General features: G+C 42.2%; 1 protein-coding gene across 1 annotated transcript in view; it reads left to right on the forward strand.

Moving 5' to 3' along the window:
• The first annotated feature begins 1,696 nt into the window (after nucleotides 1-1,696).
• The window catches only part of PSMD1 (proteasome 26S subunit, non-ATPase 1), a 62,383-nt gene continuing 39,436 nt past the window's right edge, over nucleotides 1,697-24,643 (forward strand). Inside the window, exons 1-16 of the mRNA XM_075268477.1 lie at nucleotides 1,697-1,810; nucleotides 5,165-5,208; nucleotides 6,205-6,278; nucleotides 7,232-7,401; nucleotides 9,157-9,362; nucleotides 9,453-9,596; nucleotides 9,707-9,933; nucleotides 10,089-10,149; nucleotides 13,278-13,406; nucleotides 14,391-14,479; nucleotides 16,296-16,374; nucleotides 16,491-16,664; nucleotides 17,622-17,733; nucleotides 17,840-18,036; nucleotides 18,749-18,844; nucleotides 18,951-19,015. Of these exons, the coding sequence (XP_075124578.1) occupies nucleotides 1,795-1,810; nucleotides 5,165-5,208; nucleotides 6,205-6,278; nucleotides 7,232-7,401; nucleotides 9,157-9,362; nucleotides 9,453-9,596; nucleotides 9,707-9,933; nucleotides 10,089-10,149; nucleotides 13,278-13,406; nucleotides 14,391-14,479; nucleotides 16,296-16,374; nucleotides 16,491-16,664; nucleotides 17,622-17,733; nucleotides 17,840-18,036; nucleotides 18,749-18,844; nucleotides 18,951-19,015 (1,883 nt within the window). The 5' untranslated portion in view covers nucleotides 1,697-1,794. The remainder of the gene's footprint in view (nucleotides 1,811-5,164; nucleotides 5,209-6,204; nucleotides 6,279-7,231; nucleotides 7,402-9,156; nucleotides 9,363-9,452; nucleotides 9,597-9,706; nucleotides 9,934-10,088; nucleotides 10,150-13,277; nucleotides 13,407-14,390; nucleotides 14,480-16,295; nucleotides 16,375-16,490; nucleotides 16,665-17,621; nucleotides 17,734-17,839; nucleotides 18,037-18,748; nucleotides 18,845-18,950; nucleotides 19,016-24,643) is intronic.

Genomic DNA, 24,643 nt, shown 5'->3' on the forward strand with positions numbered 1-24,643 from the left:
AATATACCAGTTGGCCTCTCACCTGAAGAGTTTGTATCTTTATAATCACATGTGGAGTGATAATCCAGGTGGGAGTGGCAGCAGAACCAACAGAATCACCGGAGAACCGGAGAGAGGAAATATTGCCTTCCAATATATCTATCTCATAGATTGTAAGCTCTTGCGAGCAGGGCCCTCAGTCCCATTGTGTGAAATGACGTTCTTTGTTATGTATCTGTCTGTATTTGAACCCTACAAATTGTACAGCGCTGCGGAATATGTTGGCGCTATATAAATAAAATTTATTATTAATTTATTATTAACTATGCATGTTTGTGGCCATTTACACGAGTATACTGCATGCACAGTACGCTCGTGTAAGTGGCTACAAGAAAATTGCCGCAGACATGTGCAGTCGGCTCTGCCCGATGGCAGAGCCGACTGCGCATGTGTGACATTTAAAGAGGACCTTTCACCACTTTTGGGCACATGCAGTGTTATATACTGCTAGAAAGCTGACAGTGCGCTGAATTCAGCGCACTGTCGGCTTTCCCGATCTGTGCCCGGTGTAAAGAGCTTACGGTGCCGGTACCGTAGTGCTCTATGGTCAGAAGGGCGTTTCTGACCATTAGCCAGAGACGTCCTTCTGCCTCGCGGCGCCTATCGCGCTGTGCTGTGGAGCGGGGAGGAACGCCCCCTCCCTCTGCTCACACAGCTCGTCCATAGACGAGCATTATCAGGAGGGGGGAGTTCCTCCCCTTAACACAGCACAGCGTGATAGGCGCCGCGAGGCAGAAGGACGTTCCTGGCTAACTGTCAGAAACGCCCTTCTGACCATAGAGCACTACGGTACCGGCACCGTAAGCTCTTTACACCGGGCACAGATCGGGAAAGCCGACAGTGCGCTGAAATCAGCGCACTGTCAGCTTTCCAGCAGTATATAACACTGCATGTGCCCAAAAGTGGTGAAAGGTCCTCTTTAAATCCAAAAGAAACCATCGGAAGAAGACATGGCAGAGGATGCGTCGGAGAGGCGTGCCAGAAGAAGATGGTGGCGGCACTGGAGAGTTTTCTCGCAGTACAGGGGACGCCCCCATTGCTGTTTGAGTGATAGGGAACGCCCCCAGTGCTGCGAGAGAACTCATTTGCATTCCGAAGAAAACCGAGATATCTACAGAACGGCGACATGGAGAAGACATCTAAAGGTAAGAGAATAGCCTTTCTTCCTATGTGTTAGTCTTAAAAAATGGGATTCTAATGATAGAATCCCTTTAAGGAATGGCAGCGTGGTCTTGGTTTTTCGTGGTATGCCTAATGCATACCCACAGAGTCATATTTGCCAACTCTTCTGGAATGCCTAGGAAGTTCCGGACTATGTTTGCATCGCGAAAATGTGCATTTTCAACCATGAAAATTTTTGCAGCCTGCTTAGCGTACCATTCTCCTTCACACTCAGTTTGCCACGTATCTTTAAAATCAGAGCAAATTACCCTGCTTCGAATTGCCTTCTGTTTTTAATACCTCAGGTGTCCCTAGTTATCTAAAGATACTGGTAAATGTAGAGGCTGTCACGCAGTTTACACAAGAAAGGAATATGACTTAACAATAGCTCATAAAAGTCATTGTGCAATACTTTTGCCCACTTTCAAAATGGCGGCCACTGAACATTGGGTAAGAAATCTAGAAAGAAGCAAAGTCACTTCCGGCCTGAGAATGACGCGTAGTGTGCGCCGGAAGTAGCTGATTGATACGGCGCTTTGCCGGGAGCAGTTCACCGGAATACCGAACGAGAAGGGAGACGAGACACTGATCACAATGATCACATCGGCGGGTGAGTGGCGAGTGCAGGGCGGAAGGAGGTTGGGTCGTAAGATCACTGAGTAGAGAGGTCAACATACGCTGACTCATTCAGTGTGGCGGCGTCATGTCTCCGGCTGAGCAGCTCGGGGACGGTGGCATTCGCTGTGGATGGACTGTCTGTTGTTTCAGGACATATATGACAGTGGTGGAGGGGGCAGAGGCGCCAGTTAGGAGGTACAAGGAGAGCGGGCACATGCTGAGTCACCCCCGGGAAGGCCTGGCCATGCCCTGCTCTGTTACTGCCCCATTGTTTAGAGACTGTGGTTTGGATGAGGCAAAGCTGAACTAATAAATACTGACGGAATGGCCTTCTAATTCATCTGGACACTGATATGTATATATAATATTTATGTTAAATATATTTGTTTGGAACGACATAGAACTGCTATTATGCTCTGAGGTCGGTTCAGACTCCAGGGTATACATGAGGAAGGATCAGAGGAGGTGAGTAAACTGTGTTACTCACCTCCTCTGGGCTCACGCGTGGGTCACTGTCCTCTTTGGGCCTTTTCCTGCCACCAATGAAATCAGTACTTGTGATTGGGCCGTAGTTATCTCGTGCGGCACGCCAGCGTCATGACATATAGACACGAGCACACTGACACCAGTCTGACCGCTGAGGCCCAATCACAGTCCTCAGCCATCCCTGATTCCATTCAGGAGGATTGAAGAGGTTGTGGAGCCTCACCAAATCCCAGTTTGTTTATTCTCCTATCCTGGGCCTGCGAGTATAACAGTAGATTGTTGTTGACAAACACATTAAATTTCTCCACATAAAGTATAATGCTCATCTTACTGCCCCCAGCTCAGCCCCCGCACATTATAAAGCTAAGTCTACGCTATGGCTTTTGGTACAGACAAAGTTTGCTGTGTCATCCTACAATTGCAATGTAAATTAATGGAGTCTTATTGCAAACCTGAGGATCCTGCAATTGCAATTTCTGCCAGTGCTGAATTTTTTTTGTAACTGGAAGTTGCAACTCTCTCAGGATTGCAGTGTGACTCCATTTGCTTACATTGGTGAAGGATCTCAGCTCTCATTGCCCACATAGTATAATGCCCCCAGCTCAGCTGTACTGGCACAATTCAGGGCCTTGGGCCGTGATGGTAAACCTATTGTCACGCGTTCCAGAGCCCTCTGTGTGGGCAGCAATCTTTGGAACAGATTATTGCATGGTAACTATAAAACAGATCCTGTGCGATGTAAATAGTGAACATTAATTGTTCAAAATTATGCCAAATGCAGAGACTTGTACCTCTCAGTACAAAATTGTTTGTACCATTTAAAGCTCTGTAAAGCCCCATTCACACCGTATTTTGCAGGTCCCCAATTATGGATCTAAACAATATTAAGGATATATTGCTGTGTTGGAACTTAATTTAATGGGTTTTGGGTTGCAGTTTGGGCACTCTGTCTCTAAAAGGTTCGCCATGACTGGCCTAAGGAGTGAGTATGTTTCTTGGGACGCATTACTTTTAGGACATACCGCACATATTCACACCGCATCAGTGCAACGTTGGCACAGAGAAGGAGTTAGGAGTCCTAGGAAAAGAGATTACAAAGAACTGTACTCATTACACACTTCCCTGGGCTCTGCGTGGAAGCATTCTGTGGTCACTGGCAACCAATGAGCTGCTATTCTCCCATTGATGATCAATAGAGATGAGCGGGTACTATTGGAAACTACCGTTTCAAATAGCATGCTCCCATAGGAATGAATGGTCCATTCATTCCTATGGGAGCGTGCTATTCGAAACAGTAGTTTCCAATAGTACTTGCTCATCTCTAATGATCACCCTCATCGTTCAGAAGAGTAGTAGTCAGCCTGAGGGCAGTTTTAAGTGTGAAACCACCTTTGTGTATGCCTGTCAGTTTTTAATGTGCATTTTCCATCAGAGTGTCACTGGTATTTGTAGGCAAAGGCCCCACGTTGCAGAAAAGCTACTTTTTTGTTGTTGCAGATTTTGCTGTGATTTTTGAGCCAAAACCAGGAGAGTATTGACTTAAAAAATTGAGCAGACGGGAAAAGTACTTCCTAGATCATTTTTAATCCTTCATTAGCCACTACTAGATTTGGCTTAAAAACAAAAAAACAAAAAACAGCATTTCCACAACATTGGACCTTGTGCTTAGGCCCCATGTTGTGGAAATGCAGCGTTTTCTGTTGCAGATTTTGCAGAATTTTATTTATCAAAACTCAGGAGTGGATTTAACAGAAGTAAAATGTCTAAGCCTGTATTCACACAGAGTAACGCCAGGCGTTTTTTGTGTGTTTTTTGCACATAGCGCCACGTTAACGCCGCGCTATTTTGCGGTGGCGTTGACCGGCGTTAATGCGGCGCTATGTGCAAAAAACACACAAAAAATGCCTGGCGTTACTCTTTGTGAATACAGCCTAAGAGCTTTTTTATGTTTTCCATTCCTTTTGTAGCCACTCCTGACTTTGGCTTAAAAAACCGCAGCAAAATCTGTAACAAACATTTCGTCTCCGCACGTGGGGCCTCAGCCTTAATCAGTTTTCTGACAGTTTGTCAATTTTTCATGTCCGTTTTGCATCAGTTTTTAATTGAATGGAAAAAAAAAACGTCTGGCCAGAAAAGATCTGGTCAAAGATAGGACATGTTCTATTTTTTTTTTTACGGACTTTATTTGCTGTCCATTAAAAATACTAAACAAAGCTGCTCTCCTCACACCCATTGACTCCCATTGTTCTGAGAATGGATGTGTAACATGTTAAAAATCTGCTACACCTCTGTTGTGTGCACTGCTGGTCAATTGCACTTCCAAGCAGAAGGAACAGAAGGCCCTGAGATGTTCATATGTTGTGTAGAAAGGGTTGGCATTCTTCAAAACCAGTGTACCAACAAAACAAAACTCTTCCATGTGCGGGCCCCACCATGCACACGCAATAGTGGTGGGAAGCTGCACATTATACTTGCCTGTCTTCTCTTCCTTTCTGGACGGGAGTGGAGCTGTGATGTCACTTCAGGAGGTGACATCACATCCAGCTCCATGAAAAACTGCCCCTTGCTATGATGGCATCAGAGGGAAGATTGGGGGAGATGCCAGCTTGTGCAATCATTATAGCAGTCTCCTCCAGGTAACAGTGAGGGGGAGTGTGGGGGAAAAAAAAGTTGCACTTATTAACCTATTAGTAGTACTAACAGACCTTTTTTGAAAAATTATTTTTGCCCGGAAAACCCCTTTAAATCGGGTGTGGGGAAGGTAAAAAGCCCCTAGACAACGCTCCCCTATAGATGTCAGGATAAGCTACCTCTGGGCCTCTACTCTTTTGTGAAGTTATATGCTTTTGCTTGTTCACAGCTGGAATTCTGTCCCTTCTGGATGAAGAGGAGCCCCAACTTAAGGTTTGAAGACTCTTCTGTTTTTTATTTTTACACATAAGTATAATTTTATTAATGTTTAGCAATGTGTTGCTTTGTACATGAAATTTACATCTCTTTTGTGGTGTACAACTATTAACACCATTATTATTACTACCGTTATTATAAATTTAAAGTAAATTTAAAGTTTTGTATATGTTTAGGCCCACTTTTTTTTTCTAGTATTTATCAAATTGTGTAATTTTGTTGATTAGAGTTTACTGTTACCTGTGTTAAAGGGGCTCTATCAGCAAAATTATGCTGATAGAGCCCCACTTATGCGTGAATAGCCTTTAAAAAGGCTATTCAGGCACCGCTAATGTTATATTAAACTACCAACACCCCCCCGTTTTAAAATAAAACTCTAAAAAAGAATGTTAAACTTATTTATCGTGCACGGTGGTCGGGCATTCAGGGTCCGACGTCATCTTCAGTCACGCCTCCTCTTCCAGCGATGTCTTTGGGTCCCCTCTTCCTCTGGCGCTCGCGAACTGCCATTGATAAAAAAAAATGGCGTGGGTGCATGCAGTATCTGAAACCAAAAAAGCTGTGTTTACCACAATGTGGGGCCTCGAGGTTAAATGGCTTATGAATCCTTAGGCTAAGACTAAGGATTCATAACATAGATTATAAAAACCCCGAAAAACCGCTGCATAAAAATCACAGTGAAAGCAGCTTGTTTTTCCCTCAGTTTTTCATTGTGTTTTTGCTTTTTCAATTAATTAAATGTGTATATATATTTATTTATTTCGAGATTCTGCAGCTAAAATTACCATACTGCAGTTTCCAAAAAGCCTACGTTTATTTCTAACTCATCCCCCTTTCCCCTCACACAATGTGCGAATGAGATTAACCAAAATATAATTAACTTTTCTGCAACTGTAAAACGCAGCTTTTTTTTTTTTCTTTTGCATTACTGTAAAGTGTGACCTCGACCTTATATAGATTTTTCAGCTCATCAGAAAATTGTCTTTACTTTAGGAATTTGCTCTTCACAAGTTGAATGCAGTAGTCAATGATTTCTGGGCAGAGATCTCGGAGTCTGTGGATAAAATGTAAGTGTTACATATCATATTTATTAACTTGTCTGTTTTCAGCAGATGTTTTTCCTTTTGTTTCCTGAGTACAGTTTAGATCTTTATAAACGTGTTGTCTGATGCTGTAGGATGTAAAGTGATATGAGAGCCTAGGTGACAGCAGGATTTGTATGCAACAAATCTGAAATGTATTTATTACATGATCCACAGCAGAAATCCAAGGCTGCCAAGAATTTCTGCATAGGATATGTTTTCATATGTCTGAGGTCTGCACAAGGACTATCCTATTCAATTACCTATATTCCATCACTGTGGACTAATGGCTGTCTCCCCTCATAGGATGATTAAAGAAGATGTGCATCAATGGTTTAATGTCCAAAACCTGCCTAGGTCATTTCTGTCCTCAGCAGGTTTATTACTTCCTGAGAGATGAGTCCTAATACCAGCAAGACCCATTTTAGTGCATCCAGTACACATCAGGCACCTTCTCAATATGTAACTTGTTCAGATAAACCTCTCCAGGTTGGATGGACATGGACAGGTTTGGGACACTAAACCACATTACATAAGAACATTTGGTGGTTTAAGGTTCGCTATAACGCTGAGTTGACACTAGCACTTGCTTTCCGTCATTAAACTGTATTAGGGGAGCTGAACAATGGAGAGGCGGACCACTGAAATAGTTGTTACCCATAGAGCCCTGCGGACTCCATTGACTATAATGGGGTCTGCCAAGTGTCCGTCATTTTGAAGCTAAAAGCAGCAGAGAAAAATAGTCCTTTGTGCAGGACACTTTTCAGCAGACTCTGCGATGGAGACTGTGACGCATATGTGAACTTAAACGATTGTTTTCCTTTGATAATAAGCGTGTTTTTGCATTATTGTTCTGTTTCTCCAAGCCCTATAATGTTTTTATAAATTTTTTATCCATTGATAATCAATAAGATTTTGTTTCTGGCTGTTTGTTATAGTGAAGTGCTATATGAAGATGAGACTTTTAGAAGCAGGCAGTTTGCGGCCCTCGTGGCCTCCAAAGTGTTTTACCACCTTGGGGCGTTTGAAGAGTCTCTGAATTATGCTCTGGGCGCTGGAGATCTGTTTAATGTGAATGACAATTCTGAGTATGTGGAAACTATCATAGGTAAGTTGTTATTGTGTGATATTACCGTATTTTTCGGACTATAAGACGCACCGGACCATAAGATTTTAGAGGAGGAAAATAGGGAAAAAAAAAATTTTAAGGAAAAAAAATTGGTGAAATATTTAATAACCTAATAATATAATATTTCACCAATGTAAATAGAACCGGGGGCTTTCGGACACAGGGATACCAAATGTGTATGTGTTTCACAGTAATGTTTTTGTTTTATATGTATTGTAGGGCTATGGGGGTGATTTGAACATATCTATCTATCTAATCTATCCTATCTATCTATCTTCTATCTATCTATCCATCTATCTATCTATCTATCTATCTATCTATCTGTCTGTCTGTCTGTCTGTCTGTCTGTCTATCTGTCTGTCTATCTATCTATTCTATCTAATCTCATCCATGGATGGAAAGAGACACCCTGCAGTGAAGCTATGTAAGAAGAGAAAAAGGGGCGGGCAAGACGGGTGAAGGAGGTGTGGTTTTCTAAGCAAACTTGAAAACACACCTCTTTCACCTGTCTGGCTCATCCCTCCTTCACTGCCTCTCAGATGTCGCTTCTGCAATGAAGCCACACAGGCAGGGAAGTAGGGGCGGGCCAGACGGGTGAAGGAGGCGTGGTTTCAAGCTTGCCGAGAAAACCACGCCTCCTCCTCCCGTTTGGCCCGCCCCTCCTTCCCTGTCTGTGTGGTTTCATTGCCGGAGCCAGATCTGAGAGGCAGTGAAGGAGGGACGAGCCAGACGGGTGAAAGAGGCGTGGTTTTCTCGGCAAGCTTGAAACCACGCTTCCTTCACCTGTCTGGCCCGCCCTTACTTCCCTGCCTCTCAGATCTCGCTCCTGCAAACACGCGACACAGACAGGGAAGGAGGGGCAGAGCAGGCAGGCACCGTGCTGCTCTTCTTTTCATTCGCACAGACGCTGCGCACGCTGCATTCGGACTATAAGACGCACACACATTTTCCTCCCATATTGGGAGGAAAAAAGTGCGTCTTATAGTCCGAAAAATACGGTATATACCTGCTAAATTATGGTTCTCCGCCTTCACTGTTGCTAATTGTACGTTTTCTTTTTGCCCGTGTTTTGGATATAGGGATATTTTTCTACTGATCTCTGTTTTGACCAGTAGATTCATTGCTGATGTCAATAGCTGTTAGATTCTTAAAGGGGTTGTCCCATCACAAGGATCCTATCTATACTGCTAGTTTATGTGGCTATAAGACTTTTCCTAAATGCATTGCTTTATCAAAACTGCTTTGTTTGGCCGCTATCTTAATTTATTCACTTCATTGTTTACACTCTGTTTCTATGGCCCTTGGGATTATCTGCTCATTTCCGAAATGATGTAGCTGCCTGCTCTCAGAGGGGGAGGGAGGGGCTGGGAGAAGCTCCGCTACTTAAATGACACAGATAGGGGAGGTGAGAGCTTCGAGAGCACAACAGCCTGCAGGTTAGTGAACAAGCGTCATGGGAATACCCCTTTAAATGGATTTGCTTTTAGGCCACATTTGTACAGCAGTGAATCCTAAATAAGACTTGTGCTTCAAAAATGAAAAATAGATTTACTTCAGAATATCTCATGTTTGGATGGCTGAATGGAGAACATTAAAGTCCGCCTTCTGTATGTACTGAATAGATCAGCAGAGTCTAAGATCATAGCTGTTTAAATGCTATTTTTACTGTATATATCTACTTTAACCATTAAATTGCCAGCTGAATAATTTTTAACTTTTTATGCTTTTGTGTAGCCAAATGCATTGACCATTACACCAAGCAGTGTGTAGAAAATGCTGATCTCCCAGAGGGTGAGAAAAAGCCAGTGGACGGGCGCTTAGAAGGGATTGTAAACAAGATGTTCCAGCGCTGCCTAGATGACCACAAATACAAGCAGGCAATTGGGATTGCTTTAGAGACCCGACGACTGGATATTTTTCAGAAAACCATTTTAGAATCTGTGAGCTTTGATTTAATTTTTTTTGTGGGGTGGATAAGTTTTATGTATGCTTGGCGTTTTCTAAAATCTTTTTACTTTTCTATACTTTAGAATGATGTCCCTGGAATGTTAGCCTACAGCTTAAAAGTCTGCATGTCTTTAATGCAAAACAAGCAGTTTAGAAATGAAGTTCTTCGAGTCCTGGTCAAAATCTATATGAACTTGGAGAAACCTGACTTTATCAATGTGTGCCAGGTAATTCCAGAACTGTGCACATTGTATGGTAATAGTATACATTGTTACTGTGTTAAGCAGAACGTTTGTTGGAGCAACTTCTATTCATCTGTTTTTATTTCTGTCAACAGTGCCTCATCTTTTTGGACGATCCACAAGCTGTTAGTGACATCTTAGAGAAGCTAGTGAAGGAGGATAACTTGCTCATGGCATATCAGATATGTTTTGACTTGTATGAGAGTGCCAGCCAGCAGTTCTTGTCTTCTGTCATTCAAAATCTCCGGACTGTGGGAGCCCCTATTCCATCAGTACCAGGATCAACAAACACTGGCACTGTACCAGGGACTGTAAAAGAGAGGTGGGTTTTCTTGTTTCAATAACAAACAGACCTGGCAATTAGATTCATAGGATAACTTTAAAAAAAAATGAAACATAAATAGTCTTTCAGTATAGTCTGCAATGGTCAGTTATTGAATGTTTAATTCTTATGCTGTCTTATGTTTCTTCTTGCAGTGAGCCAATGGAAACAGAGGAAAAACCCACAAGCACAACTGGCAACAAATCAACAGACTCGGTTAGTGTGTTCTTATAATCAGTCTTGGTTGGTTTGTACCTGTATTTTACGAACTATAAGGCGCACTGGACTATAAGGCGCATTGCCCATGAGCGCCTTATAGTCCGTCTCGGTTCATATATAAGGCGCACCGGACTATAAGGCGCAGTCCGGAGCGCATTATATGTTATTGAAAGCGGCGGCAGGCAGACTTTGCCAGCGGCCGCTTAACCCCCCGCGTGCCAGCCGCTTCTATTGGAAGCGCTCGGCAGGCGAGGAGGGGCTCTATCAGCAAAATCATGCTGATAGAGCCCAACCGTAAAAGTTATATTAAACTACCCCCCCGTTTTAAAATAAAACCCTGAAACAGAATGTGAAACTTACCGAGCGGTGCAGGGTGGGCGGGCATTCAGGCCTCCTCTTCCTCCGATGTTCCGTCCTCCTCCTCCGGCGCTCGCTAACTGATAATGGCCTGGGCGCATGCGCAGTAGCCGTAGTAGAAGCATTATGATATTGCGCATGCGCCCAGGCCATTATCAGTTCGCGAGCGCCGGAGGAAGTGGTCAGGACATCGGAGGAAGAGGAGGCCTGAATGCCCGCCCGCCCTGCACCGCTCGGTAAGTTTCACGTTCTGTTTCAGGGTTCTGTTTCACGCCGGCGTGACAGCAGGGCTGCCGGACACTTCCCATTCATTTCTATGGGAGCCGACATGCAAGCGCTCCCCATAGAAATGAATGGACTGCTTTTTTCCATTCATTTCTATGGGGAGCGCTCGCATGCCGGCTCCCATAGAAATGAATGGGAAGTGTCTGTCCATTCATTTCTATGGGGAGCGCTCGCATGCCGGCTCCCATAGAAATGAATAGGAAGTGTCCGGCAGCCCTGCTGTAACGCCGGCGTGTACGGCTGTGATACATGCCGGCGTTCCGTAGTGTGAATGCACCCTTACAGTGCCTTTTATGTATGTATGGAAGCGGCACGCAGACTTTGCTGCCGCTTCCATCCATATATAAGGCGCACCGGACTATAAGCCGCACTTACGATTTCTGAGGAAATCGTAGGTTTTTATGTGCGCCTTATAGTCCGGAAAATACGGTAATTGTAAAATTCATGAAAAGTCAAATCTTAATAATTATAGTGCCTTCCAAAAGTATTCATAACCCTGAACTTTTCACATTTTGTCACCTTAAAACCACAAACTTAAAGGGATTCTACCACTAAAACACATTTTTTTTCTAGTTACCACGTCGGAATAGCCTTTAAAAAGGCTATTCGTCTCTTACCTGTGGAAGTGCTCTCCGCCGCGCCGTTCGTTCAAAATACCGGTTTGTACCGGTATGCTAATTAGTTCTCTCGCAGCGATGGGGGCGTCCCCATTGCAGCTCGAAAACCGACCGCAGCGCTGCCTCTCTGGTCTTCGGTGTCCTCCCCTTGCTTCTTCAGCGTACTGTCGGACGCCTGCGCAGTACGCTCTGTTCGGCGAAGATTGCCGAACGTACTGCGCATGCGCGAAATTGCGGTCCCAGCCATAGTGCGGGCACTGCACTTTCGCGCATGCGCAGTACGTTCGGCAAGCTTCGCCGAACAGAGAGCATACTGCGCAGGCGTCCGACAGACGCTGAAGAGGCAAGGGGAGGATACAGAAGACCATAGAGGCGGCGCTGCGGCCGGTTTTCAAGCTGCGAGAGAACTAATTAGCATACCGGTACAAATCGGTATTTTGAACGAACAGCGCGGCGGAGAGCACTTCCACAGGTAAGAGACGAATAGCCTTTTTAAAGGCTATTCCGACGTGGTAACTAGAAAAAAAAGTGTTTTAGTGGTAGAATCCTTTTAAATGTATTTTATTGAAATTTTAAGTGATAGACTAACCCAAAGTAGCCAATAATTGTGAAATGGAAGGAAAATGATAAATTTTTTTAGCCGAACACAAAGTCCTGCATGTCAGACTTTGTGTCTGGCTAAAAAAAAAAGTTTCACCGCAGACAGGCAGAAGACGCAAAAGGGCTGTCACCTCTGCAAACCCATTCAAGGGAATGGGTTTGAAAACTGACCACCGGGTTTCCATCCCCTGTCCAGTTTCACCAGGGCAGCAGACGGAAACCCGGCGAAATGCACAAACTGGACAATGAGCACAGGTGTGAAAGCGTCCTAAGTCTGTCAGGACTGAAAATGCATTGGTGGCAGGACTGATGAGATACCTCTTAAGGAAGCCTGATTTCAGGCCAAATGCGTCAAACTGTTGTTCCTGGACTCTCTTTGTAAGTACACCAGACTTTATATTTACAGCATGACCAGAGGTATTTACCCATAGGCCTTGTGCCTCTTACTGGAGGATTCATTATATTTTATATTCACCCCTGCATGACGCCAGCATTTACTTGATATGTAATTTGGCTCCACATTTCCTGTATCCTTTAGATATTAGAGATATCAATTCTCCTTATATTGACATTATAGGATACAGGTGTGGTGATGTACTGCTATTAATAGACTGGGTGTATTACTATCTCTCTGGCCCCTAGTATGGTTGGATTTATTTGTTGGGGTGGTCTGACATTTACATATTATTGGGTGTAATACTTATGCATTTGTGTTCACCTGATTATATTTATTGATTTACTGTCATATTGGTCTGTCTGTACCCTATCTGATGTCTTTTTATGTCTTTTGGCCTGTGACATCTGCTCTACTGCCTAGAATTGATTAAGAATTTTAGAATTATTTAGTATTAATTGCTGTTTTTGGCCCTTTTTTGCATTGGTGTATATTTTGTTATGAGTTGCCTTTGCTATATTAAATCCCAGGAAGCATGGCACACTTATAGGCTACCTCATAACAAATCACTGTGTTTTAGTTTGAAACTCTTGCAAAAAGAGCCTTGTGTACGAAGAAGTGTCCACTGGGCATCTCAGGACCCTTCTTAATGAGTGAGACTGTGGTTTGTAGTCTATGGGGTCTCCGGGTTTCTGCTTTTTTTGTAATACGGATTATGGAATGAGCAGGTATGTGTAACATAATATAAGAGAAGAGCTGGAATATATACATACCCTTTATTTAATGTCTGTAGTAGTGGATTTATTGTTTCCTAAATAATGTCCGCAGTGGCTTGTCTTATTGTCCATTATCCTGTTTTGGTTTTTTTTCAGAGCCCAGAACCAAAAGACCAGATTTCAAAAATGATAAAGATCCTAAGTGGGGAAATGGCCATAGAGTTACACTTACAATTTTTGATTCGGAATAATAATACAGACTTAATGATCTTAAAAAACACTAAGGTTTGTGATGTTTGCTGTAATACTGTAGTGTGAAGTGTTTGTAACATTTGCAATCTGTGTAGTGTTCATAACTGCATAGCAGAGGAAACATCGGAGAACTTTCTGTCCAAAGCACTGCCGTTAGAACTGTGAAAGGCTGTTCAAGGAACCTTTCTAGCACTCATCAGTATCAGGGCTCAGTAACTGAAAGCAATATGCAGATAAGAGAATATAGATGGCTAGGAACAAGGACTTAGTCAGCAGTTTGACCAGAAAGGTGGTCTGTAACCTAGGCAACCAGCTTTAAACACTGAGGAGGAACTGTTAACTCCATATGGAAACGGAACAAGATAGATAAATCAGTGTATTGGGTAAAAGCAGCTTAAAGGGGTGGTCCAATTTCAGGCTAATTTTGAGAGACATATGTGTATTGATTTTGCTACTTACATTACACCAACATATTCTGCAGTGCTTTACAGATATTGTCAACACTGTCCCACATAGGGCTCTCAATCTTATTGTTTGTATATTCAGTTCTACATTTTCCAATATAATCACTGTATCAATTTGTGACCGTCTTCTGAATCTCTGCATGCTGTCATTCATTTTGCTTATTCCTAATGGATAAAAATCAGTCCACGGTCATGTGATTGGTACACAGGTGCACAGCTCGTTACCAGGCAGATGTCTGATTACTGTCCTGTGATTATAACGAGCTGTGTATCCATCACAAGACCATGGACTGATTTTTTTTTATTTATTTTTTTATATCCACTGAAAGTAAGCATAAGTGACAGCAAACAGAATTCTAAAAAACTGAAGAATTGATACAGAAAGTATATTTGAAAATTGTACATGTAAGTTGGGTTTTTTTTGTTTTTTTTTGTGTTTTGTACACTGATCTTGTTATCTCCTGAGTAGCCAGAAAACATGCTAAATTTATGTGGAGGTGCATGTATATGGGAACGTTATGTTTTGTTAACTGAACACTGTTTTCCATTTTAGGATGCAGTTAGAAATTCTGTCTGTCATACGGCTACTGTAATAGCAAATTCTTTTATGCACTGTGGCACCACCAGTGATCAGTTCCTCAGGTAAGGGCAATTTTCATGTTTATTTACTTGGGGTTATAATGTTCTTCGACTGCAAAGTCCAATTGTTATGCCTTGAGCAGTCCTATTGTAACACTGGCAGTAAGTATATGCTCATTCACTGTGCGCTTAATGTATACCTGCAGGCTCTTCCTGTGGTTTGCATTCCTCTCTGACGCTAGGTTCACACTAGCTTTCGGGTCTTCGTTCTGTGATTTCCATCTTCTGCATGCAGAAGACGGAAATCTGTCAGAGCGGGTCCGATGGCGAGCATTTTATGCTCTCCACTGCGAAACCGTTTTTTTAAAATTGGACACAGAGTACTGCATGTCCGACTCTGTGTCCGGTTTAAAAAAAAAAACGGTTTTGCGGCGGAGAGCATAAAACGCTCACCGCCGCTCACGACCAGACATCTTTCAAACCCATTCAAATGAATGGGTTTGAAAGAGTCCTGCAGGTTTCCGTCTCCTGCCTCTGTTTTGTGCAGGAAACGGAAACCTGCAGAACGGAGACCGGGCGCAGATGTGAACGAGTCCTGAGCTGATAGGTGGAAACTGGTTGCCATACTCTTCATACAGAGAGTAGTGGCAAATCTAATCTATAACTGTCTTAGCATCAGCTCCATTTCGAAAAAGAACACATTTAGAGAATTGCTAATGTATAGTGATGTGAAGCACATTGTGATAGAAGCTCCTATATAGCACAACATTCTGTCTCTGCTTTCCCCCCACCATAGATGTCTATCATATCATACCATCTATTTGAGACAATTATAGCAAGGGTTTCCAGATCCATTTTAGCAGAGGGAGGAAGAGCTATTCTGTTCTCAGGCAGAGCCGACAGTAAGCTTTGCAAGCGGCTGTTTTCTTGTGGCCTTTGGGCATGTACAGTCGGCTCTGCCGAGGCCAATTAGTTTGAACTCTGCTCTGGAAGAAGATGGAGGCGTCGCTGGAGAGTTCTCTCGCAGCATTGGGGACGCCCCGTGCTGCGAGAGAACTAATTTGCATACAGACGAAAACCGGGATTTCTACCGAACGGCGGCGCGGAGAAGACATCTAAAGGTAGGAGAATAGACTTTCTTAAGGCTATTCCTACATGTTAGTGAAAAAAAATGTGATTTTAATGGTAGAATCCCTTTAACAACGCTATATCTAAACATTGCCAGGAAGACTACATCCATACACCTGTACCCAATGCAATACATAGAGCTGGATCATTTACCAAGGTGGGGGGATTGACACTTCAAATGGCTGTATGTTTGTTATTTCAAGAAGTGCTAGCTATAAAAGAATTAGAGATATCACTAATTAAAAACTAATTATACAGCATGATCTGCTGAATATTAAGTTCAAATTCCCAACTCCGTTTTTAACTAGTGATATCTCTGATTCTGTTATAGCTAGTACATCAAAAGAAAGCTAACAATCTTAGCCTTTTTTTTTTTTTGTGATACCACCATTTTTCTAGTTGGGATAAAACTAAAGATACAGCTATTTGAAACGACCATCCCCTCTTTGGTAAATGCTTGAGCTCTGTATATTACAATACAACTGTGTACAGGCTTTTCCTAGAAATCGCACAATTAGAGGGTTGCTAAAGAGAATGTTACAGCCTGTTTTATAATAAAAAGGAAGTTAGGATAATAAAGTATATTACAAAAATGGAATTTAATACCATACTTATAGACTACATGCACACTTCTATTCTGGCTTTAATCATTTTGACACAGTTACAAATTCTACAAGGAATTGCCGCATATCACCTTGTCTTTTGCAATGACATTGGTTGGAGACTGAACTTTTTCTTTCTTTCTTGACAGAGATAATTTAGAGTGGCTGGCAAGAGCTACAAATTGGGCCAAGTTCACTGCTACTGCCAGTCTAGGAGTCATTCACAAGGTAAGTGACCCAAAGCCATTAAAGCCTGCATTTACATCATATTTGTACGTAACAGATATGTGTTATTTCACTCTAAAACACTTTATTTCTCTTGTTCACCATTTTCCTAACACCAGGGCCATGAGAAGGAGGCTTTGCAGCTTATGGCTACTTATTTGCCGAAAGACACTTCCCCTGGCTCTGCATACCAAGAAGGTGGAGGCTTATATGCATTGGGACTTATTCATGCCAACCATGGCGGGGATATAATAGACTACCTGCTCAACCAACTGAAGAATGCCAGCAATGATGTAAGTTTTGTATGCGGGATGATTGGGTCTTCTGGGAATTATGATATAAAAGCTATGCAGTAAATATGCTTTAGAGGATTTGAAAGCCAAGAATATCTGCCAAACTCTTACTGTTATGTTAAATGGGTCATCCTGTCGTAACTAAACCTTTCCATATACCTTAGTAGGGCATGTGGTTGTCTTAGAAATTGTTACCCCGTTTTGTTAGCCATTGCCAAGAATGGGAAGAATGCAGTACTACATTTATACCGTAAGATCTGTGGCTGCCACAGATTATAATATCTACATTTAGAAAAGACTACAGTTTTAAAAACTGTATGTAATCTTTTATTTTTTTATATGGTTTATCTAAATTCATGCATGCTTGGCTCTACAGTAGTTGGAATATTTATTTTTGTTAAAAGTAAAGAGACAGATTAGCTGTTTTAGAGTACTTGGCTATATGGCCATAAATACAATGGAAATTACATGATGTTGTGGTCTGATATAGTAAGATGATGCTAGACAAACTGTGTCTCAATATGGATGGCTGGTGTGTGGATAATTGCATCCAATAAGAGAAGTGATAGACTCTTATTTACCAGTCTCTTTGGTCTCTACTTAATGGCCTCCAGTAATGACATGGTGTGTGACACAGAGATGTCACGGCAGTCCTATGTCAACACGTCATTGTTGGAGCCAGCTTCACAAGGAAGTGTTGGCACATTAAGGGGAGTATACTTTTTTTTTTTTTTCCTTAGACTGTCAGCTTTCTTGAATCCTTCTTGATTTTTTTTTTCCTGCAGAGTCTTGATCAGATTTGCTACTGAATAATCCATAGAAAATCTGATCCATGTTGTACCTTTTTTTTTTTTTTTTTGTCGTTTGTTACTTCTAACATTTGACCTATGATTACCGTTTATTTCTATATATTATATTATAATATATCTATATTATTTATTTATTTCATAAAAACAGATTGTGCGTCATGGTGGATGCTTAGGTTTAGGTCTGGCTGCAATGGGAACAGCACGTCAAGATGTTTACGACCTTCTTAAGACAAATCTTTACCAGGATGATGCTGTAACAGGTGTGAATAGTTCTTTGCTTTCCTTTTGTATGTTGTACACCTTTGTCTCTTGCTATTAATTCACAAGTCATCTAATGATTTTGTATGTTATTACTCTGTCTTCTAGGGGAGGCTGCAGGCCTGGCACTTGGCTTGGTGATGCTTGGATCTAAAAATGCCCAAGCCATAGAAGACATGGTAGGATATGCCCAAGAGACCCAGCATGAGAAAATCTTACGAGGGTTAGCTGTTGGCATTGCCCTGGTCATGTATGGCCGTATGGAGGAAGCAGATGCTCTAATTGAGAGTCTTTGCAGAGACAAGGTATTTGATTTAAAACACTGCAGACACTACAAGGGCTTTGGCTGGCTATAAGCATTTGATAGCTGATGGTCAAATATTAGTTTGGGTAAAAGCTATTTCACCCAAGCTCCTCTATACACATTGACACTTGGCTGATAATGTGTTTTTCAGTGAATAGTTGCTGCCAGACACCTGAATTCTAGAGAGACCTATGCTCCATAAACTTATTATGGATGAGCAACATGTGTCTAATGTCTATAGTCAACTCAGCTCCTTTCAATCTCTGTTTTCCATGCAACTTGTTCTAAGTAGTTAGATAGAATTGTAAATTACATTGTAAATGTAAAAAACCCAACCTCTGGTGTATTTTCTTGTAACGTGCTTCCCCTTTGTCTGGCTTGTTCTCATTCCTGTAGAATTTATTGGCCATGTCTGTTTTACCTCCCTGCAGCAGACATGTCTGGCTTCCAAGTACTTCTTAGGCTTGAAGCTGTGGCAGGAGACATCAATTTTATTCTGAAATGAATTGAGCTGAATAGACAGTAAAGTACAAACTGCATACGAAAATATAAGCACCAGAATTATAGTGCAAAACACTGCACAAATTACCAACTGTAGGAAAATACTTTACTGTGCTGCGGCCTGAACTAACCTGGGTTGCAGTGTTCCTGTATTTACAGATGTGTGTGGCTTGGATATCATCTTGTGTAACTAAATGTCCTGTTCTTTTTAGGACCCAATCCTCCGTCGTTCTGGCATGTACACTGTTGCCATGGCATACTGTGGATCAGGAAACAACAAGGCTATTCGTCGTCTGCTCCATGTTGCTGTAAGTATATGTGGACTGTTTGTTGTTTTTTGTTTTGTTTTTTTTTAGTCGTGAGGCTATACTATGGAAAATTCATCACCTGTTTTTGTCTGTCTTGTGGTATTAGGTGAGTGATGTAAATGATGATGTAAGGAGGGCTGCCGTGGAGTCTCTTGGCTTCATCCTGTTCAGGTCAGTAATTGTAAAAACACTTTACCTGTATATAGTGTTGGCTTGAAAAATGTGCATGTTTTATTGAATATATCGTCCTAACATGATCTTTTGAAAAATTTAGCTGCTTTATTATTTTTTCCCCCCTTTTCGTGTGTATAAGGCTGTAAATGCTTAAGCTTGCAAATGTTGCTATTTTTTTTTTTTTTATTCATAATGACTAAAGTTCAAGTTTCTTCTTAAAAATACCATAAAGGGAAATGCACAGGAAGTAAGAAAAAGATTTTAAAAAATAATTGTGTGCCAGGAGATCATCCATGGCTAGTTCCTCCCTCCAGCAAACCTGTTAGGCTCGGTTCACACGGGGTGTTTTGGTCCGGAAACAGAGGTGGAGGCTGCCTCAGGTTCCGGTCCAAAATATGGGTAGCTGCGACTGGATGCCGGTGCAGTGCACCGGAATCCAGTTGCTTACTCCGCTCCGGGTTAGGCCCAAATGAATGGGCCTAGTTGGGAGGAGGAAGTGTCTTCAAGCGCATTCGCGAGGCGACTCCGCCTGAAGAATGAGCATGTCCGTTCTTTTTTCCGAGAGCTAGAACAAACAGCTCCCCGTCAGGATTTTGAGGTGGATATGGTCTCAAAATCCTGACCAAAATGCCCTGTGTGAACTCAGCCTTACTGTGTGTAAGATAACTGACTGCAACAGGAGCCTTTCTTACTATATTCCCTGCAGTGGGACAAAAGGGCAGTTAAGCACTTCCTTTCTGGTTAAGTCCTATCTGTTTATCGGCCAAGTTCCAGCTAAAGATGGAACAGATAAGCACTAGGTTATCCTTAGTGTTTTAGTTGAATTTCTAGAACACTGTTTCAAGAACAATAACAAAAGAAAGCATGTAGAGATGTAAACAGAGAAGATAATCTATCATTTATTCTAGGTTTAGTGGGGTTTTTTTTTAACCTTTTTTAGCTACTAGAACAATTTTCATACTTGCCATACAAAACCTGGGTTATAAAATGAAAAATCATATAGTATGCCCATGACTTCTTGAGTCACGACTTCTGTCTGACAGAATAAAATTTGAAGTTTTTACCGAATGTGGCAATGGATGGGACTAGGATATCCAGGATTGACTTTAACTAGGCACACTCAATAAAGAATCCAGTTGTAGTGAATTACAATGACTGCAGGTAGAGACACTCCATTTTTGGTCATGTCTTGGTCATATCCTTTTTCATCACACAAGAAGAAAAGACACTGTTTTAAATTCACAAGTTTGGGCTCTATCTTAGAGCTACTACATAAGACTTCACCTGATTACACGTAAAGGTATAAGAAACCTTCATTCTTTCTGGTGTTTGTAGCCTCTTGTTTAGTGGCCATTAATAATCTAATGTACAGCAGAACCTACCGAGTAATGTTTACGTAGCTTATAGAGGTTAAAATAATTTGAAATTCAGGAAAAATCAGGACTGTGCCGACCCCTAGCCTCAGACGTATGCAGTTGATTTGCATTGTACGGTATTAAGGTGCAAGCAGCTACTTTGTTGAGAATTGTTGGTGAGTGTGCACTGGCTGGAACAAGCTCCATATTGACTGAACTTGCTGACGGGAAGCTAGTGTTTATACAGCCGGTGACAGCTCTCCTGGGATGAGATACAGGCTGGGCTTGGCTTGGAATCCTGTAGAGGCAGCTTTGTTAATGGTGCATTTAGGCCATAGGTAACCCTTTCACTTCTCCTTTTCACTTTGCTGTTCAGTTTCTCGCACAGTCTATCCTCTTCCTGCGAAAAAAGTAAAGTCAGTGAGAATACCATATATACCAGCTGCTGATGGAATTGCTGATGGAGCTTTTAATCAGTAGTCTGTGCCTGTGCATGTCTGGTTATATAGCTAGAGTTTAACCCTTTAAGGTCACAGGTTAGATTTTTTATATTTTCCATCTCTTCCTTGTAATATTTATAGCTTTATTTACCTTTTGACTTAGCCATATGAAGGCTTATTCTTTGCGCAACAAGTTGTACTTTCAGTTAGCTCTGTTTTGGGATACATATAATGTTTTGATTAGATGTTATTAACCTTTTGGAGGGGGTCCATGTGAAAAAACCTTATAGTTCTGTCATTTTTTTTTTTTTTTATTTTGTTTTCAAGGCCTTCACTCAGGCAACTTTTGTCTTGAGTCATTACAAGTGTGACATACCATTTTTATATTGGTTTTACGTTTCATTGATGTTTAAAGAGGACCTTTCATCAAATCGGGCACATGCAGTTTTATATACTGCTGGAAAGCTGACAGTGCGCTGAATTCCCGATCTGTGCCCGGTGTAAAGCGCTATCGGTCCTGGTACCGTAGGGCTTTACAGTCAGAAGGGCGTTTCTGACACTTAGCCAGGGACGCCCTTCTGCCCAGCAGTGCCTATAGCGCTGTACTGTGTGAGCGGGGAGGAACGCCCCCTCCCTCTGCTCACACAGCTCGTCCATAGACGAGAATTATCAGGAGCGGGAGGGGGGAGTTCCTCCCCGCCCCACAGTACAGCGCGATAGCCGCTGCTGGGCAGAAGGGCGTCCCTGGCTAAGTGTCAGAAATGCCCTTCTGACACTAAAGCGCTACGGTCCCGGGACCGATAGCGCTTTACACCGGGCACAGATCGGGAAAGCCGACAGTGCGCTGAATTCAGCGCACTGTCAGCTTTCCAGCAGTATATAAAACTGCATGTGCCCGATCTGATGAAAGGTCCTCTTTAAAGGAAAACAAAAGAAAGCTCCATTCAGGTCACATTCTTTATAAGAAAGAATGATGTTTAAAGGGGCTGCCCCTAGAGGCACTGTTTTCCTATAATTCCCCAGCGGAGTGAAAATGACTTTTGTAAGACTCCATTCATCTGTGGAGGTGATCTCTTCTTAAAGAGTGATAATATCCCCAGATTCTTTATAAGGCAATTTAGCATATCCATTTAATGGATGCAAAAAATGGATTTGAACAATTAATGTAAGAAAAAAATGTTACACTAGTTGTTTTTTTTTTGTTTTTTTACCTAAAACAAAAACGTAGTATACCATACTTTCATGTCCGTACATCTATTAAACGGATCTGCTAATTGGATGTAGAAAAATATAATCTGAGTGGATCCAAATTGGGATGCAACATAGACAGCATAGATATCAGTAGATGGTACTTGAACATGTGATCACTTGAAGCCCTTTGCCATATACTGCAATTCTTCTGTATTGCGGTACATCGTACATAGGCACCCAGCATAGAATCAGGTTAGACAGCCAACAGGCCATTGACTGGTTTCCTGGTTATCATGAAGTTGAAACCTTTTCTTACTCCTGTGACTAGTCCCAGGTCCTTGCTCTATAATACACGCAGAAGCCATGTAGCAGAGTCCTAACTGTAGAAATCAAGTGGGTAATACATTCTTTTTAATATTTATTGCACAGAATGTGGTCTCAAACAGTTTTGCCTGATGAGAACCCCACTGTGCCTATTGATGGGGGTCCTGCTTTACCATTGGAGAATTGATATTGTGTATTTAAGAAAAGCAAAAAACAAACCCACTTTATATAAACTCTTCACAAAACTAACACTTATTGCAGTGCTTAAGGTGGCACAGAGTTTTACAGAACAGAGAATTTATGGGTTGTATACCACCCCCATCAGGCCCAACCCTGGGCATAACAAGAGTATATATGTATTGTATGGAGTGTACTTTTCTTTGTAAGAAAACCATTTTAAAATCTAAAGAAGTGCTCTGGGAATTTTTGAACATCTAATGGTAACTTGCTAGCAATATCTATAACCGTGTGTGCGCATGTAGCCAAGTCGTTTTTAAACAGGCGCATGTTTGCGGTCATAGAATTAAATAGGTTAGTGTGCTCCCTGTGAAGAATCCAGCTAGCACAGTGACGGAGCACACTGTCATGTGTATGGAGCCCAACGGAGTGAGCTGATTTATCCCAGCTGAGCTGCATTCTTACATTTTGAACCCTTTCATGATGGTCACCGTGGTCATAAGATCATGAATACCATTCCAGTGCTTGCCTTCTTGTGTGTGTACAAGTGTCAGTAGCTTCCTGTGAACTACAAAATTGTATCACGCACTATCAGACCTCTCGCTGCTCTCAGACACTATATAGGCCAAAAAAGATTTATAGAGTACTTCTTTAAAGGGGTTGTTTGGCCTTCTTAACTATGATCACAGCCAGCTGGGAATACACACTGCAGTATATTTAGCTTCTAAATTCTTGCTTATCTCTGGTTTTCATTGCAACAAAACCTCACTTGGCCACATCATCCTGAAGTCACAGACTGTGGTAACTGCTTCAAGCATTGGGACGTATCATCTGTGGCTGCTGTTGGAAAACACATCAAGGGAACGGTGACTATAAACCGAGGCAAATAGGAAACATTTGCAACTATTCTGTGCTCACTTCCCTAAGGGATATCTGGTGGTAAATGTGGGGTTGGGATTTTTAGTATGTTCATATTGATGTTCTGTCCTCAGGATAGGTCAACGATCAGCTGTTCAAGTGAATGGCAGCGGATATGCAGTAACATGACACAGCTACTACAAAATGGAATAAGTAGGCAGTGTCCACTATTTGTGGTGCTGGGAGCTTTTGTGAACCAGTAAAAGGCTGGACAAACTAATCTAGGCACTAAGTTTTGCTTTAAGGATTACTTTGTATTGTATTACCTTGGCATCCTCTAAGTGACCTGGAATGCCTTTTCAACAATCTTGAAGAGGTGTTGAGCACTTGTTGGCTGCTTTTAATTGACTTTGTGGTCCAACCCATCCTAAATGATCTCAATTTGGTTTAGCTCAGGTGATTGTGGAGGGAATGTCATCTGACACAGCACTCCATCACAGTCCTCCCTGGTGATATAACCCTTAATAACCTGGAGGAGTTTGGGCTCATTGTCCTGTTGAAAAACAAATGATGTTCCCACTAAGCCCAAACCAGTTTGGATGGTATGTTACTACAGAATGCTGTAGTAGCCATACTAGTTAGGGGTGCCTTGAGTGTTAAATAAATTATCAACTGTATCACCAGCAACATCACATCATCTCGTCCATGCTTCATGGAGTCAATTCCATGTGTGTTCTTTCATTGTTTTCACTTCTTCTATATGCATCTAGAATGTAGAGATAAAAAACATGGAATGAGAAGGTGTGTCAAAACGTTTCACTGACATCTCATTAATTGCAAAGGTTAAAATAGGCACGAATTAGTGGCACAAGACATCTCATACAGCCAGCTAGTGCCATACTGTGTACAAACCTTGAGACAGCTGTCTACGGATAGGAGCCTCTTCCTTCTGGAGGACTTGGCTGCCGATTCACTGCCGACCTCTGCGGCCTATAATATGAGGTGAAGCAGGGTCGGCAGTGAGCAGGCCCGGGGAGGTTGGTAAATAGGCCGATACCTGCTGGGAATACTTCAGCAGGTAGCGGCCTATTATAAAACAAATAAACATTAAGTTCTCATACTTACCGACCTCACGCTGCTGCTACCGCCACTGCTCATCTTCTCCCGCGGCTGCTCGAGCATCTTAGCGTAGGGGGCGTCCACCTGTGCTGAGACGCAGTAAGACGTCATCGACACGCCGGGTGCGGGCCTGAGCTAACGTGGCCACGTCACCCGGTGTG

Source organism: Leptodactylus fuscus, chromosome 3 (assembly GCF_031893055.1).
Source record: "Leptodactylus fuscus isolate aLepFus1 chromosome 3, aLepFus1.hap2, whole genome shotgun sequence".
In the NCBI taxonomy this organism is placed as follows: domain Eukaryota; kingdom Metazoa; phylum Chordata; class Amphibia; order Anura; family Leptodactylidae; genus Leptodactylus; species Leptodactylus fuscus.